This window comes from Oncorhynchus mykiss, chromosome 5, assembly GCF_013265735.2.
Source record: "Oncorhynchus mykiss isolate Arlee chromosome 5, USDA_OmykA_1.1, whole genome shotgun sequence".
Taxonomy (NCBI): Eukaryota; Metazoa; Chordata; class Actinopteri; order Salmoniformes; family Salmonidae; genus Oncorhynchus; species Oncorhynchus mykiss.
Window position 1 is genome coordinate 56,233,095 of NC_048569.1, and position 14,450 is coordinate 56,247,544.

At 43.5% G+C, this 14,450-nt stretch overlaps 1 protein-coding gene across 1 annotated transcript in view; it reads right to left on the reverse strand.

Moving 5' to 3' along the window:
• Positions 1-7,636: 7,636 nt before the first annotated feature.
• LOC110524088 (ephrin-A2) overlaps positions 7,637-14,450 on the reverse strand; it is a 142,605-nt gene continuing 135,791 nt past the window's right edge. The window contains exon 4 of the mRNA XM_021603412.2: positions 7,637-10,702. Coding sequence (XP_021459087.1) covers positions 10,575-10,702 — 128 coding nt within the window. The 3' untranslated portion in view covers positions 7,637-10,574. The remainder of the gene's footprint in view (positions 10,703-14,450) is intronic.

Consider the following 14,450-nt stretch of genomic DNA (forward strand, 5'->3'; position numbering starts at 1 on the left):
GATATTTTAAATCGCTAGCAAAATAGGTTTAAATCAGGATGTGTGGGTACAGTATCTAATCCCTGATCTGTTTTTACAGGCAATGTGTACTGACTCGAGCCCTATCGTTTCAAAATTGTTGCACTTGACTTGTTTTAAATATTAGCTAGTAGCCAGCAAGCCAGACCTTCTACAATGATAGCTAGTAGGCTATGGAATGTATCCCCTCATATGGAATTTTCACCTGAAATCATTTGAAAGGGGGATCTTCTACAGTAAGATTGTTCATGTTTTTGAGGATGTATTGAAGTCAAGTGCCTATTTTTCTTGTAAACGTTCAAACTTAGCAAGCAAATCGACATTAGCTACTAGCTAAAGATTTGCCGATAACCATTTTGTTTCCTATAGCTATAATATTAGGCTTCTAGCTGTAAAATACTGAACACAAGCTAATTTGCCTATTGTCATTGGACTAATGGAGGGCTGTTGTTTGGGAGTTAACATGTGTATTGCTTGGTGTCTTGCAAATCCTTACATGATTTTCAATGACACATTTAGTACGTGTAGATTTGACAATATTTGGTGGTCGAGTTCGACGTCATTCTCTCTCACCTCACGGGCGTGACCGCGTGTGTGCACGTGTCCATGTGTGTTCACGTGCATATGTTCCAAAGATTACAAGCACCCCTATGCAATGACCAAGCTACCCCATAGCTTCTCCAGTGAATAATTCCTGCTGCCCGTCCCAAAAGCAGCATTCTTTATAGTAAATGTTTATATGTCCCTTTATATGTAACATTATATGAACTTCAGAATGAACACTGCTTACTGGTCAATCTTACAGAAATGTCATATTCCCCCATTATTTTCCTTATTCATGAAAGGGCAAATAGCCTGAACCAAGATTGGACATAATTACTTAGTTAGAGTATATCAATACAAAGCAATGAACCATAACATTAGATCACACCCCCCTCATTATCTACAGGATATTCCCGATTTCAATAAAACAGAATCCATTCACCAAATTGATTCATGAATATCACATATAAACATGCCATTATCTTGGGCAATTACTGCAACCAGAGTGTAAGTCACCCAAAGTCATCATTCCTGTAATGGTGGGCCACCCGTCATTCTGGAGGTTGGCTTTGTGGCAGGAAATGATATCATCGTACGTCCCTGTGACTTTGGGGGGGGGGGGGGGGGGGGGGGTTGTTGGGGCAACTTGGCCTTTTTTAACATCATGAAAGAACAGTTGTAATGGAAAATGAATGGAAGAGTGAACTGGATTATTGAGAGGGTCTGTTATTTTGAATATTCTAGAGGACCTTTTGTGTCCTCTAGAATGGCTGCTTTGACTTGGACTATTGAGAGTTGTTTGCTGTTTGCCAGAAGAGACATCAGTAATGGAAGGTCACCATTTTTACCTTTCATAAGCTGGACTTTAGTCCTGTGAATATGGCACTATAAACACGAAATGGTCCTGTGTGGCTCAGTCAGTAGAGCAAGGTACTTTCAATGCCAAGAGTTGTGGGTTTGATTCCCGCTGGAGCCACCTATACATCAAATGTATGCATGCATGACTGTAAATTGCTTTAGATAAAAGCATCTGCTAATTGGCATATTAAAAGTAGAATGATAGAAATGAACTAAATAAGTAACAAGATAGGTTGCAGCAGTTGATAGTTCACTCAATGAATCACAATTACTCAAACAATAGTGTTAAACAATTTTGTTTAATAACCAAAACGAATTGAAAACTATATTTAGCGATGTGATTTGGGTGTTTGTATGTTGTCAGGGGTCCTACCACACTGTTTTGTACTGAAATATGCTAATGCTAAGCCGAAGTTAGCTAGGTGTTGCTGACATACTTGACAGGTTAGATGAGGCTTGACATTAAATTAATTCACATTAATCTACATGTAGTTGTCTGATACGGTGCGTTTCTATCTAACGACTGAACATGCTTTCGAAAGACAAAAAAAAAAAAAACTCAATTTAGCTTTCAAGTCGTGATTTGCAGTTCAGATGCTGTTGTCAGAGCGCAAAAAAAAACCAACTGTGGACCCTCTTCTGCTGCACCAAAGTATTTTAATCAAATCGACCACAAATGCAAATATTTATTTTACCCTCCCTGCGTCTCAACTGTGTGTGTCTATTTAAATGTAAATGAGACGGCTTGCTCGTCTTTTACCATCTTCAATGAGGTCTCCACTCCTTTTCAATTTGATGGTGACTGTTGATCCTGACTATAGTTTGTCCAAGCCTGTTTTATCCATTTCACAGTTAGCTCTTGTTAAATCTAATCTGATCCTTGTATGAAAACAGACCACCGCTGTTCATTTTCTACACAAACTGTTGCACTCCACGTCTCACACGGCGCATCAAGACCCTGCATGTCTTCTAGCATGCACAAAGTAGCACAAAGAAGAAGATAAAATCTTTATCTTATTACGCTAATTCATGTAAATTACCTCTCAGAACCCAGCAAACAAGGACAGGGCGATAAACTTGAGGGAGCTATTCAATCAAAACCTGTATTTCAGGTTCTGGCAAAATCACATTCCTTTACTCTGAAAATGTGCTTGGCTTAATTGAATCTACAAATTCAATGTTTATTACTGTATATCAATACGAAGCAGGTTTGTTTGGGGCTATGGACAGATCAACAGGTCTGGTTGAGGCTATGGACAGATCAACAGGTTTGATTGAGGCTATGGACAAATCAACAGGTCTGGTTGAGGCTATGGACAAATCAACAGATCTGGTTGAGGCTATGGACAAATCAACAGGTCTGGTTGAGGCTATGGACAGATCAACAGGTCTGGATGAGGCTATGGACAAATCAACAGGTCTGGTTGAGGCTATGGACAGATCAACAGGTCTGGTTGAGGCTATGGACAGATCAACAGGTCTGGTTGAGGCTATGGACAGATCAACAGGTCTGAATGAGACTATGGACAGATCAACAGGTCTGGTTGAGGCTATGGACAAATCAACAGGTCTGGTTGAGGCTATGGACAGATCAACAGGTTTGGTTGAGGCTATGGACAGATCAACAGGTCTGGTTGAGGCTATGGACAGATCAACAGGTCTGGTTGAGGCTATGGACAGATCAACAGGTCTGGTTGAGGCTATGGACAGATCAACAGGTTTGGTTGAGGCTATGGACAAATCAACAGGTCTGGTTGAGGCTATGGACAGATCAACAGGTTTGGTTGAGGCTATGGACAGATCAACAGGTCTGGTTGAGGCTATCGACAGATCAACAGATCTGGTTGAGGCTATGGACAGATGAACAGGTCTGGATGAGGCTATGGACAGATCAACAGGTCTGGTTGAGGCTATGGACAGATCAACAGATCTGGTTGAGGCTATGGACAGATCAACAGATCTGGTTGAGGCTATGGACAGATAAACAGGTCTGGTTGAGGCTATGGACAAATCAACAGGTCTGGTTGAGGCTATGGACAGATCAACAGGTCTGGATGAGGCTATGGACAGATCAACAGATCTGGTTGAGGCTATGGACAAATCAACAGGTCTGGTTGAGGCTATGGACAGATCAACAGGTCTGGATGAGGCTATGGACAGATCAACAGGTCTGGTTGAGGCTATGGACAGATCAACAGGTCTGGTTGAGGCTATGGACAGATCAACAGGTCTGGTTGAGGCTATGGACAAATCAACAGGTCTGGTTGAGGCTATGGACAGATCAACAGGTCTGGTTGAGGCTATGGACAGATCAACAGGTCTGGATGAGGCTATGGACAGATCAACAGATCTGGTTGAGGCTATGGACAAATCAACAGGTCTGGTTGAGGCTATGGACAGATCAACAGGTCTGGTTGAGGCTATGGATCACAACATTAACATTATTATTCTGCTACATGTGGAAGTGTACACACTTGGAGGGGGTGAATGGTAAATAGGGAGGTATCGAATGTGCCTGAGTGCATGCATCTCATTTAAGGGTTTAAGATGGAGTGCAGCACATGAACAAATGGATAAATAAATTAGATCTAACCTGCATTCATTGTATATTAACCCCCTGCGCCCTGACTCATCGATTATAATTCTCTCTAACCTGAGGCGCAGCGTGACATAGATTTACCTCGCACAGAGTAATGAGCTGTGCTTGTTTCATTAACAATGATAAAATGACTATTCTCCTGAAACATTGACTCACAGTGTGAATAATGCAGATGATTAATGTGTCATAAGGACTGTTCTGAAAACAACCGTTTGCACAGTGGGTGGGGGAAAAAAAACCTGAGGTACTGTACATTGAGTAGCCTATCACGTGTTGAGTACGGTATATCTGGCGCTGGTCTCAAACGCCTGTCCTGTTGCCTACATAAAATAACATAAAAAGGAGAACCTGTTTTGCACGGTTTGCGCTCAATGCCAAGGATGGAGTTTCTGTGCCTGAAGCACCCTTCTTCTCCGAACAGAGAGGAGACATCTGCTTGCACTTATGAACTGGTTCAGTTTGCATGAAAGACACTTAAATAAATGGGGGAATCTATGAAAAAGAGACAATTAGAATGGGTGAATGTTCGGAGTTCCAAGTTTCTCTCCAAGCTTAGGGGAAGTAGTAACTTGCTGTTGGCTTTATAATCCGGATACACAGACTTCAATAGAGTTCTATTCTGAAACTTTCTTACATCCTGTCATTTTATGATAGTCTTAAATCTTTATCTTTGCAACAGACCTTTGCACCTCTTTGGCTTTACCTACACAACATTGTTCCTCCTCCCCTCCTCTCTCTCTCTTCCCTCATTCTTCCTCAACACAGATGGTGCTCATTAATAAAGAAAGCCAGTCCTTCACCCTCTTGTATTTGAGAGAGTGGAAAAAGGCTCCAGTGAATGAGAATCATCTGGCCGAATGCAGAATCAATTAGCAGCAGATTGTCTCGTTCCTGTTAATTATGCTAAAATATGTGTTAAATGAAGGAAATTAACATTGCAAACAGAATGTATTGTAACTAGTTACCGCTGGAGTACGTGTCCTGAAGTTAAAGAAAGGTGGGAGAGAACTGGCCTGTGAAGCGAGGGTTGTGTTTTATTTGAACCTTTATTTAACTAGGCAAGCCAGTTACGAACAAATTCTTATTTACAATGACGGCCTACCGGTGAACAGTGCCTTGTTCAGGGGCAGAACAACAGATTCTTACCTTGTCAGCTTAGGGATTTTATACAGCAACCTTTCAGTTGCTGGCCCAATGCGCTAACCATTAGGCTACCTGCCACCCCAGGGCTTGTTTTTAGCAAGGCTAGGGGAGGAAAGTTCAAAGGAAAACACACTTGTCATCAATCTTTGATGATCAACAGATCTTGCGTAGGCACCATGCAATATCGCACAGTCTTGCATTTGATGTAAGCAGTTGACGCTTTTCTTAGTATCATTATTGCCATGTCATGTTTCTCATTAGCACATAGACAAAATATACTTTGAATGAGAAAACATGATAAGGTAACGTCATAGATGTGAGGTAGATCACTAAGGAAGGCTGTTGAAGCGGCTATAAGGCTATGTTGAAGCGTAACCTTACCTCAGACCTGAAGACCCAGCCAACGTTGTTCAATAATGGGATGGTTACGTTGGTGCCGTGACCTCGATCACAGAAAATTAGTCTGAATACAATTTGAAACAATATACCTTCTACAGATCACGACAGACATGTCTCTTCTATAATAATGACTCACCGACATTGTTGGAGTTCTATGATGTGATTTTGGAGGCCAGAAATGGGTAAAAACTATACTGTACAACAGGAACCGAAACTGCAGTACTTTGTCTCCTGCTCCATGTACGGCTGGCCAGAATTCTTCATGACTAAGTACAACACGTCGTCGAGGAGAACTCTGGGGCGGGGTGTTTCGCAGCTTAAGATTGCGAGTCACGATTTGGCTCTGAGTGAGCTATGATAGCGGCCGTGCATTATCTTGTTAAGCGACGCCTGGGGTGCAATCTCTTGGCAAAGCAGAGCTGTCGAAGTAACTCACACTGGGGGCTTGATAGGCCCTCAGCTATTGGCCGTTTGATTGTGGAAAGGTCAAGCAGTGCTTTGTGGCGGCATCTCACATGGGCCCGCTGTTTGCAAGAAGGGAATGTAGGAGAGACACTTGAACCAAAAGAAAACAAAGATGAGGATCAATAGAGGACCAGAGGGAGAAGATGAGTCCAGGAGCAGAGGATAACTAATCAGTCTGTTTTTCTATTAAGAGTTCCCCATGGAACTTCAGACTCCTGTTGCTAAAGAGTGGCGACGCTACTTCATCTGGTAATTGGCCAAGAAGAGGAGGGGTATCTTTGGTCTTTTCCTTTACCACTTTCTCCAGGGTTTGCCAACTCATATCCTTCGCATGGTTAACGAAGTTCCGAACAAACCAGATCAGTAAGTCATAAACAGACATTAGTAACGTTAGCCATGTACTGTACCTGTGTTAGATGCGCCGACTGAAAACATGAGAAGGATATCTTATAATGGAGAACAGATGAGAGGCCCGTGAAACAGTTGTGCTAGCCCATTACCATTACTGCAATAACCAGAGACAGCAGAGGGCCATTGAGATTGCTCCATTAGCCCTTAAAAACTGGGTTAATATCATCCATCTGTGATTACAGTTGTGATTACAGGAGTTCCATCTGAAAGCTACAGGCCCATGGGGCTGAATCCAAACTTGAACTTTGTGTTCGTAACTCAAACATTTGCGTGAGTCATAGGCGTGCATGTCTCGGGGACAGAGAAAAATCTAGGCCTCATGTAACGGTCATTATAGGAAATCATATTCTCACCGAACCCCAGATGAGATGTCTTCAATACGTCTACAGGTGGTCGGATGTGGCTGCATAAGGGGTAGTGGTCCATTGGAGATGGTCAATGCAGATATGACTGCCTGCGATGTATTGAAAGTACAAAGCACAGTATGCTTCAGCAAACAAATAGCAGAGAGAGACACCCAGCTGAATCTCCAACGGGGGATGGTGTGGTGGAAAAATAGAAAACAAGGGAAATGGTGGAGAGAAACCCATCCCAATGCACCCTCAATTATACCATCTCCTCTTTATCAGTCTCCCCAGGTTACCAGTTTTTGCCAGCATGAGGTACCTGCAGCATTCACTGCTATCAAACCCCATTTCCCGAACACGACTCCACCATCTTTTCTAACAACCCCCCCCCCCCCCCCCCCCCCCACATCTCTTCTGAAAGAACAGAAATGGTTCAGATCAACATGGAGGGAGGAACCAGTGCTGTGTATTTTAGGTTTTTAGGTATAATTAAGTATTGTGTCTCTGCTCGAATTTCATTTACTATTTTCTTGTATTATATTATTATTATTATTATTGCAATAGTTGTTATACTTTAAGGGAGCCTGTATCAAAACAGTATAAACTTGTATCATTTGAGGGAACTGGTATCATGGCAAAGTATTGATCATTCTCTAATCCCCCCTAGGCCTTTTGCATAATCCTCTGGGACATCTGATTTCATGAGATATAGAAAAGTTCTCTCTAGTTTTTTTTGTTGAGCGAGATGAGTCAATCTCACACCAGTCAGAGCAGCTCTTTGGGAAGTGGTGAGGTAGCGACACGGACAGAATCGAGCGATAAGCTCATGGTTTTAAAGCCAAAATCAAAGAGGCCACTTTTAGTGGAAGCTTTATTTGTTGTGAAATTATCAAACACTGATTGATACATTTCTGAAATGATCTTCCCTCTGAACACTCACTAGAATTCAATCAGCACAGGTCTGAAAGTCTGTTCTTTGATTAAAATAGGTTTTATGCTAGGCATGCATCACAGGGAAGAGAATTGTCAGAAGTGGCAAATCCATCAAATTGATTACCTTTTAGAAAATCTTGAGGGACGATCCTTAGATTTGACCATGTTAAACCACCCCAGCTTTCTAACAAGTTCAATTTCTTAAATGCATGAACTGTTTTAATGTTTTTTTTTTTGACAAGCAACCATTAACAAAATGTACAAAAAACAAGAAATCTTTTCAAAGAATATATGCAGACATCCTTTTAAACTACAAAACAGCTTATCAACATTAGACTGCAATTTACTTTAGGTAAAGACGCTCGAAACAGTGGCTGAGAGCTCATGTTTGATTGAAACAGCAGTTCTGAATACTCTGATGATGTATTCAGTCTGTAGCCTACAGTATAAACATGTCACACTGTAAACCAGAGCTATTTCCGCTACAGACAAAAAAAAGCTTTATTTGTGTTTTTTCCATTTCCCCCCCATAACTTTCCTATGCCAAAACAAGAACATTTCATATGAAATCAAAACAGGTTTCATCCACATTTAAACCAACTAAAAAAGGAATTGATCTGATAACCACACCATGTTCTTCACCTTTAAAAAATAATGATTACAGGACTACAAGTACCAGAATGCATTGTGATACAAGCAGGAAAACAACAACAACAATAGCAAATGGCTGACTTCTCTAGACTTGTTTGACTGCAGAGACTGTCCCATCATCGATCTAGTAATTCAAGGGTCTACATTATAATTTCATATCACATATGAATAATTTCTGCTGCTTTTTTGAAAAGTAAAGTAAAAAATAACATGGAATAAAGTAAAATATAAAAGTTGTATTTAGCGAACTTTTTTTAAAATGGTTGTTTATTTCTGAGTTCCTGCGGATGTTGTAGGCCAGCTCTCTGTGTAACGTCATGATCATGAGGAGCGTTCTATCACAAAGACACAAAATTATCCTCATACATACACTTCGGTCCCCGTCTTTTCTTCTCATTTCTTTCTTTCTTCTTCATGAAACAGAAGAGTCCATTTTGTGAGCGAAAGTGCTACTGAGATTCCAAACTCCTAGTATTTTGGGGGCCATCCATCTCCCCATTGCTGTCCATGGAGGCCCCGGTCCCTTAGGTTGCACAGTGCATGGGGAGTTCACATTGTCCATTATCTCAATCTCCGGGAAAAGTCCCAGCGGCCAACAGCCGTAGTAGTGGGACTGAGACAAGGGGACCTGACATAGCAATGGGCATGTGTCACACGGCAAAAAACGTCACGCGGTGAAAACTCACATTCAGAGCATGAGAGAGACAGAGAGAAGGGAGCTAGAGAAGAAAACGTGGGAGAATGAGAGGAGGGAAGGATGGGGAAACAAAAAGCAAAACCTGAAATTCACAAAACACTTCACCACTACAGGATGTCCCACTTCTACTCAGCACCGCAGCTTGAGACGGAGACTCGTTTTGAAATCAGCACCAGTGGAAAAAAGGCCATTTTTAAAACGGTTCATTTGTTTGTTTTCTTAAGGAACATTCTTTTTTTTAAATCTACACTGCCCTGTCCGTAAGCAGGTTAGCGCTTTTCGCCATGAATCTTGTTCTTGAGGCAGCTCTGCAGAGTGGACACTAGCTGGCACAGCCACACAGTCATTAAATCAGATTTTAAACCTAACTCTAACCCCTAACCCTAACTTTAAACTGCATTTTAGTTTGAATTTGTACAATATAGCCAATTTTGACTTTGCAGCTGGCCTATCTAAGAGGAAATCGCTCAGTTCTGCCACCAGGACAAGACTCATGGCAAACATCAACCTACTGTCCGTGATAGGACCCCCATGGCATGATTCGGAGGGTCTACACAGAGCTCTATGGCTGCTTACGACCTTGTTGGATAGCCACAGCGCCGCCATCCCACACCCCTGCCCCCCCCCCCCCCCCCCCCTCGTATAAAATTTCAACAAGTGTCTTTGGCAGATTTACAGAAAAGGTCCTTATCTACTCTGGATTGCTACTGCTAGAAATTGCCAGGATATTAGAGACTGGTCAGAGACACACGAGAAGAGAGGAAAGAAGAGAAGAAGAGAGATAGAGAGAGAAAGAAAGACGGTTCAGCTGTGATCTATCGCTGCAGGAGTTAAAGAAAGATACTACGATATAATACACTGTAACAGAATGAACATGTACAGGTGGGACACTATTGGGCATTATCAAAGCACAAAGACTCATAGAGAAACGCAAACAGTCCGAAGATGAACACGAGAGGGTCCTTAAGTGGAGAAGACGTCGCTGTCGACGACAACGGTCACTGTCGATCCATCGGCAATCAAGAAAGGGTGGGAGAGGAGTTCGTCCTCCTTTTAGTTCATTTCAAACCCACCCCCTCCACTTCCTGCACATCCCAGCACTCCTCGGTAGCTGGGAGGCTGTTTTTGTAAGGTCTTTAAGGGACTCCTTCCTGGTCCCAGGAATACTCCCTTTAATCGCCCACTGGACTTGAGCTGTGTGCTGAGGGTCAGAGGCCAGTGGTCATGAAGCAGGGGTTCCGCTGAGGAGTTGGAGGGAGGAGGGTTCTGGGTGGGTGGGGGAGGGAGGGAGGGAGGGAGGGGCAGTATGAGTTTACGGTGTCCAGGTGGTGCCTGTCTAGAGGTGGAGGAGAGTGGACCGGTATGGGAGAAGGAGAGGACGGGAAATGGGGAGGAGTCGTGTCACTTTCTCCCTTTATAGGGGGTCAGAGGTGGCAGATTTGAGGGGAAGTCGATTGGGGCTGGGGGTGGGGGGCTGTTTAATGGGGGTACGGCCTGCGGGCCCAGGATGCTATGAGCAGGAAAGGAGTAGCGTGAGCAGCATTGCTAGCATAAGGGAGAGGCAAGGGGCGGCCATGCAACAGCCACCGGTGCTGTCGTCTGTCAGGAAGGGCTCCGGGGACTCATACACCGAGTCATCTGATAGAGAAAGAGAAAAAGAGGGGGGGAGAGAGAGAGAGAGGGGGAGAGAAAAAGAGTGGTTATGCTTCAAACAGGTTCCATTCTAATACAGTCAAATCCTTGTGCAGTTTGAATCTGGCTGTCTCTGGGCTGTGTCAAATCGCTGGGAAAAGCATACATTGATGCCTTTTGGTTATTTTCTTCCCTGTGACCCAGATATGCTCTGTCAATAGTCATACATACAACTGTAATGTTGTTTACACCTCTCACGTTGACTGTCATCTCCACAGTTGGCATGCAGGAGCAGAGTGAGACGCTCTACATGTTGTTGACAGGTCTCCGTTGGGAGCCTCGTCTTGAAGACACGAGTCACACTGATGGAGATACAGCCAATCAAACAACGCGTGGGGCCTAAACACTGCTTTGGCATTTGGTGCACATTTTAGGACATCTGAGGTCGAGGCTTATCAATGGAGAGTTGACTCAAGGAGAGTTGAGGCGTGAGGCTGACAGTGTCCTCAAATGTACTACGTACAGGCGTATGAAACGTGAGCTACAACACCTCGGCTCTCTCTCCCTTGAGCAGGTCTATTTAACATGACTTTAATAGCTTTCTGATTTTGGATTTCCTGACTAAATATTAAAGAGTAGGCTGTTTCCATTCCGCCAAAATACATTAAAAAGGGGGGTTTCTGGGGGAAGGTTAACCCCCATCTCCCAAACAAGATTAGGGATTTTACCCTCTCAGAGCAGATGGAAAATAAACAGTCACATACCAGACTTAGGGAGAGGAATTATGGTAATGGTTTGGGCCGAGGCTGGTGTGAGGCTAGGCCAGGTTGTTTTGGATAATAAAGGCCTTAAACAGACAGGTCCCCGCATTCTCCGCCATACTGCAATTGTAAATATGCACATATATATTTCACAATCTCCAATCCGCACAGGATCCGTTCGGGCCTATGGAAATGCAATTCCCAACTTCCGAGCGAATCCACACCCGAAATCCACCCGTAAATCCTGATTTAACCATAGTATCAATTAAATGCGTTTCTCCTCGAGATATTCAAATAGCGAGAGTGGTGCATATTATTTGTGCAGACAAGCTTTGGTTTTAAGAAAGAGCCGGAGCTTGCGTGTGCAATCCTCAGTCATAGCATCAAATGGCTTTCAGGGATACTGTTAGTGTAGATCAGGGGCATAGGTATGGGTGGGCCTGGGTGGACGAAGGCCCCCAGCTGGGGAGCTAGGCCCTGCCAGGCCCATCCAATCATTGGCCCATCCAAATTCCTGCAGGCCCAACCACCAATTCATTTCTGGTTACGCCCCTGGTGAATATACTGTAAATGGACTTGTGGGATCGCTAACTGTCGAGGGTTATGTGAACATTTGTTGATGTCTAACGTCCGTGACCTGACGGGTGACTGAACAGTCGTTTCAAAAACGACTAAGAGAAACAAATCAGTTCATTTGACTGTGAAACACGCTGGTAAATACCAAAGCAAAATAGCAATCAATCATCAGCCATTGTTTGGTTACAAACTACAGTATTCTTTGTCGTTTTTGAAAAGTGTACTATTATAAATGTTGAGGTAACTGGATTGTGCCTATAGCATTAATATTAACTATGACTTTTACTTACCATATACAATTTAATTCCATTCGTTCAAACAATATATCTTAATTATACTATACTGCACAGGGAGGGAAAAAGTAGGCCAAAATGCTGTCATGCTAATATGCCATAGCACCGAAGGAAACTGACAATTGAAACACTCCGTAATAGACAAACTGTATGACTTTCAATTTACATATAATTGTTTTAACTGCCCTGTGAAATTGATCATCTCTAACATGTTTATTCACAATTATACAGAGATAATGGAATAGCACACCCAGTCGGGTTAAATTCCAAATGAAAATCACCAAACTAGAGCTCAGGGATATTACTGCAAATAACACTGTTCCAAATATTGACACAGTAGTCTGAGCTGTGAAGGGAGTTTAATACCTTTCATTCTCCATAGGCTTTGTACAAATAGCTTGAAACGAATGAATGCCTTCTGTGAGCCGAAAGAACGTACGTCTTGCAAGCGGACCCCTCTTTCTTTGGGCTCTAACTGGCCATGTCTCTGCCGCCTTTAAAAAGCAACTTGATAAACAAACAGTTGGTAAAGAAACGTCTCCATTCAAACCTCGACAACAATACTTATGGAAAGGCATAGGTCCACAACAGTGTATGAGCCCGGGAAAAATGCTGTACCTTTTGTGGGTGCTTCATAATTCCTCCGTAATGACCCGGATGGTTTTGCAACATAGGAACATTTTTACGTGTATAACGCTACAGTGCAACCTGCGGAGCTCTACTACATTAAGTTGTCGTTTTAAAAGAGCACCGGAGAACGTCACCTCGCACATAAAGCTGGTCTGAGGTTAAGTCAACTTTAAACCCCATTTTTAAATGGCTAATACCTGCTACGCTGCCTGCTGCTGCTGTGACTTGTAAAACCCGAAAACAGATCCCTATGGGACGCCACAGCATCAAGCTTCGGACGAATGATGACTAGGCGGATGTCAGCGTTTGGATTGTTATCTTGACCTTGTCAGATGAATTATGTCCACCAGACTGTGCCCAGAGGGCAGCAGCATGTACCTCTGACTGCAGTGTGTGTGTGTGTGTGTGTGTGTGTGTGTGTGTGTGTGTGTGTGTGTGTGTGTGTGTGTGTGTGTGTGTGTGTGTGTGTGTGTGCGCAGTGTGCAGTGTGCGTGTGCGTGTGTGTGTGTGTGTGTGTGTGTGTGTGTGTGCGTGTGTGTGCATGTGTTTCCGAGTCCTAGTGGCTTAACTGGGATCCTATGCAGTTCTGAACAGGGGTCTGGATGATAGTGTGCTGAGCAAAGACAGAGACGGCGAAGGTTTACCCTCATAAATCAAGAAGCAGAGGGCTTTGCAGGTTAGGCTCCGACCACCCTCAGTGGGGTCACTAACAACCAGATTTATCCAGTTTTCAGGGGAAATGGAAGAGAGCCTGTGACGCGACTTCCTCTTTTGAACGTAAACAAGCCGACACCATCTTAACTCCTCCTCCACACTTACTGGATTGGCTGAGGGGTGCAGAAGAGAACCTCCCCCAACAGTTTTTTCTCTCCTGTCAGGACCAGAATGTCCCGCTTTGATGTATTTTTTTACGCCTGCTACTGTAGGTTCTGTTTGTCTACCTTCCCTGGGTTAATATGGGCTCAGAATGAGAGATTTGTGGGACTACTGAGAAAAATTGCATGACAGTTTACACATTTTATAACCTAACGTAGCCGCCAGCTGCCCAGTGACACGGGCCTACCAGACAAGCTAAATGACTTCCGTGCGTGCTTCGAGGCAAGCAACACTGAAGCATGCATGAAAGCACCAACTGTTCCCGGACGACTGTGCGATCACACACTCAGTAGCCGATGTGAGTAAGACCTTTAAACAGGTTAACATTCACAAGGCCGCAGGACTAGACAGATTACCCGGACAGGTACTCCGAGCATGCGCTGACTATCTGGCAAGTGTCATTACTGACATTTTCAACCTGTCCCTGACCGAGTCTGTAATACCAACATGTTTCAAGTAGACCATCATCTGCCACTCTGATCCTCAACACAGGGCCCATCAGGGGTGCGTGTTCAGTCCCCTCCTATACTCCCTGTTCACCCATGACTGCATGGCCAAGCATGACTTCAACACATGAAGTTATTAAGTTTGCTGATGACACAACAGTGGTAGGCCTGA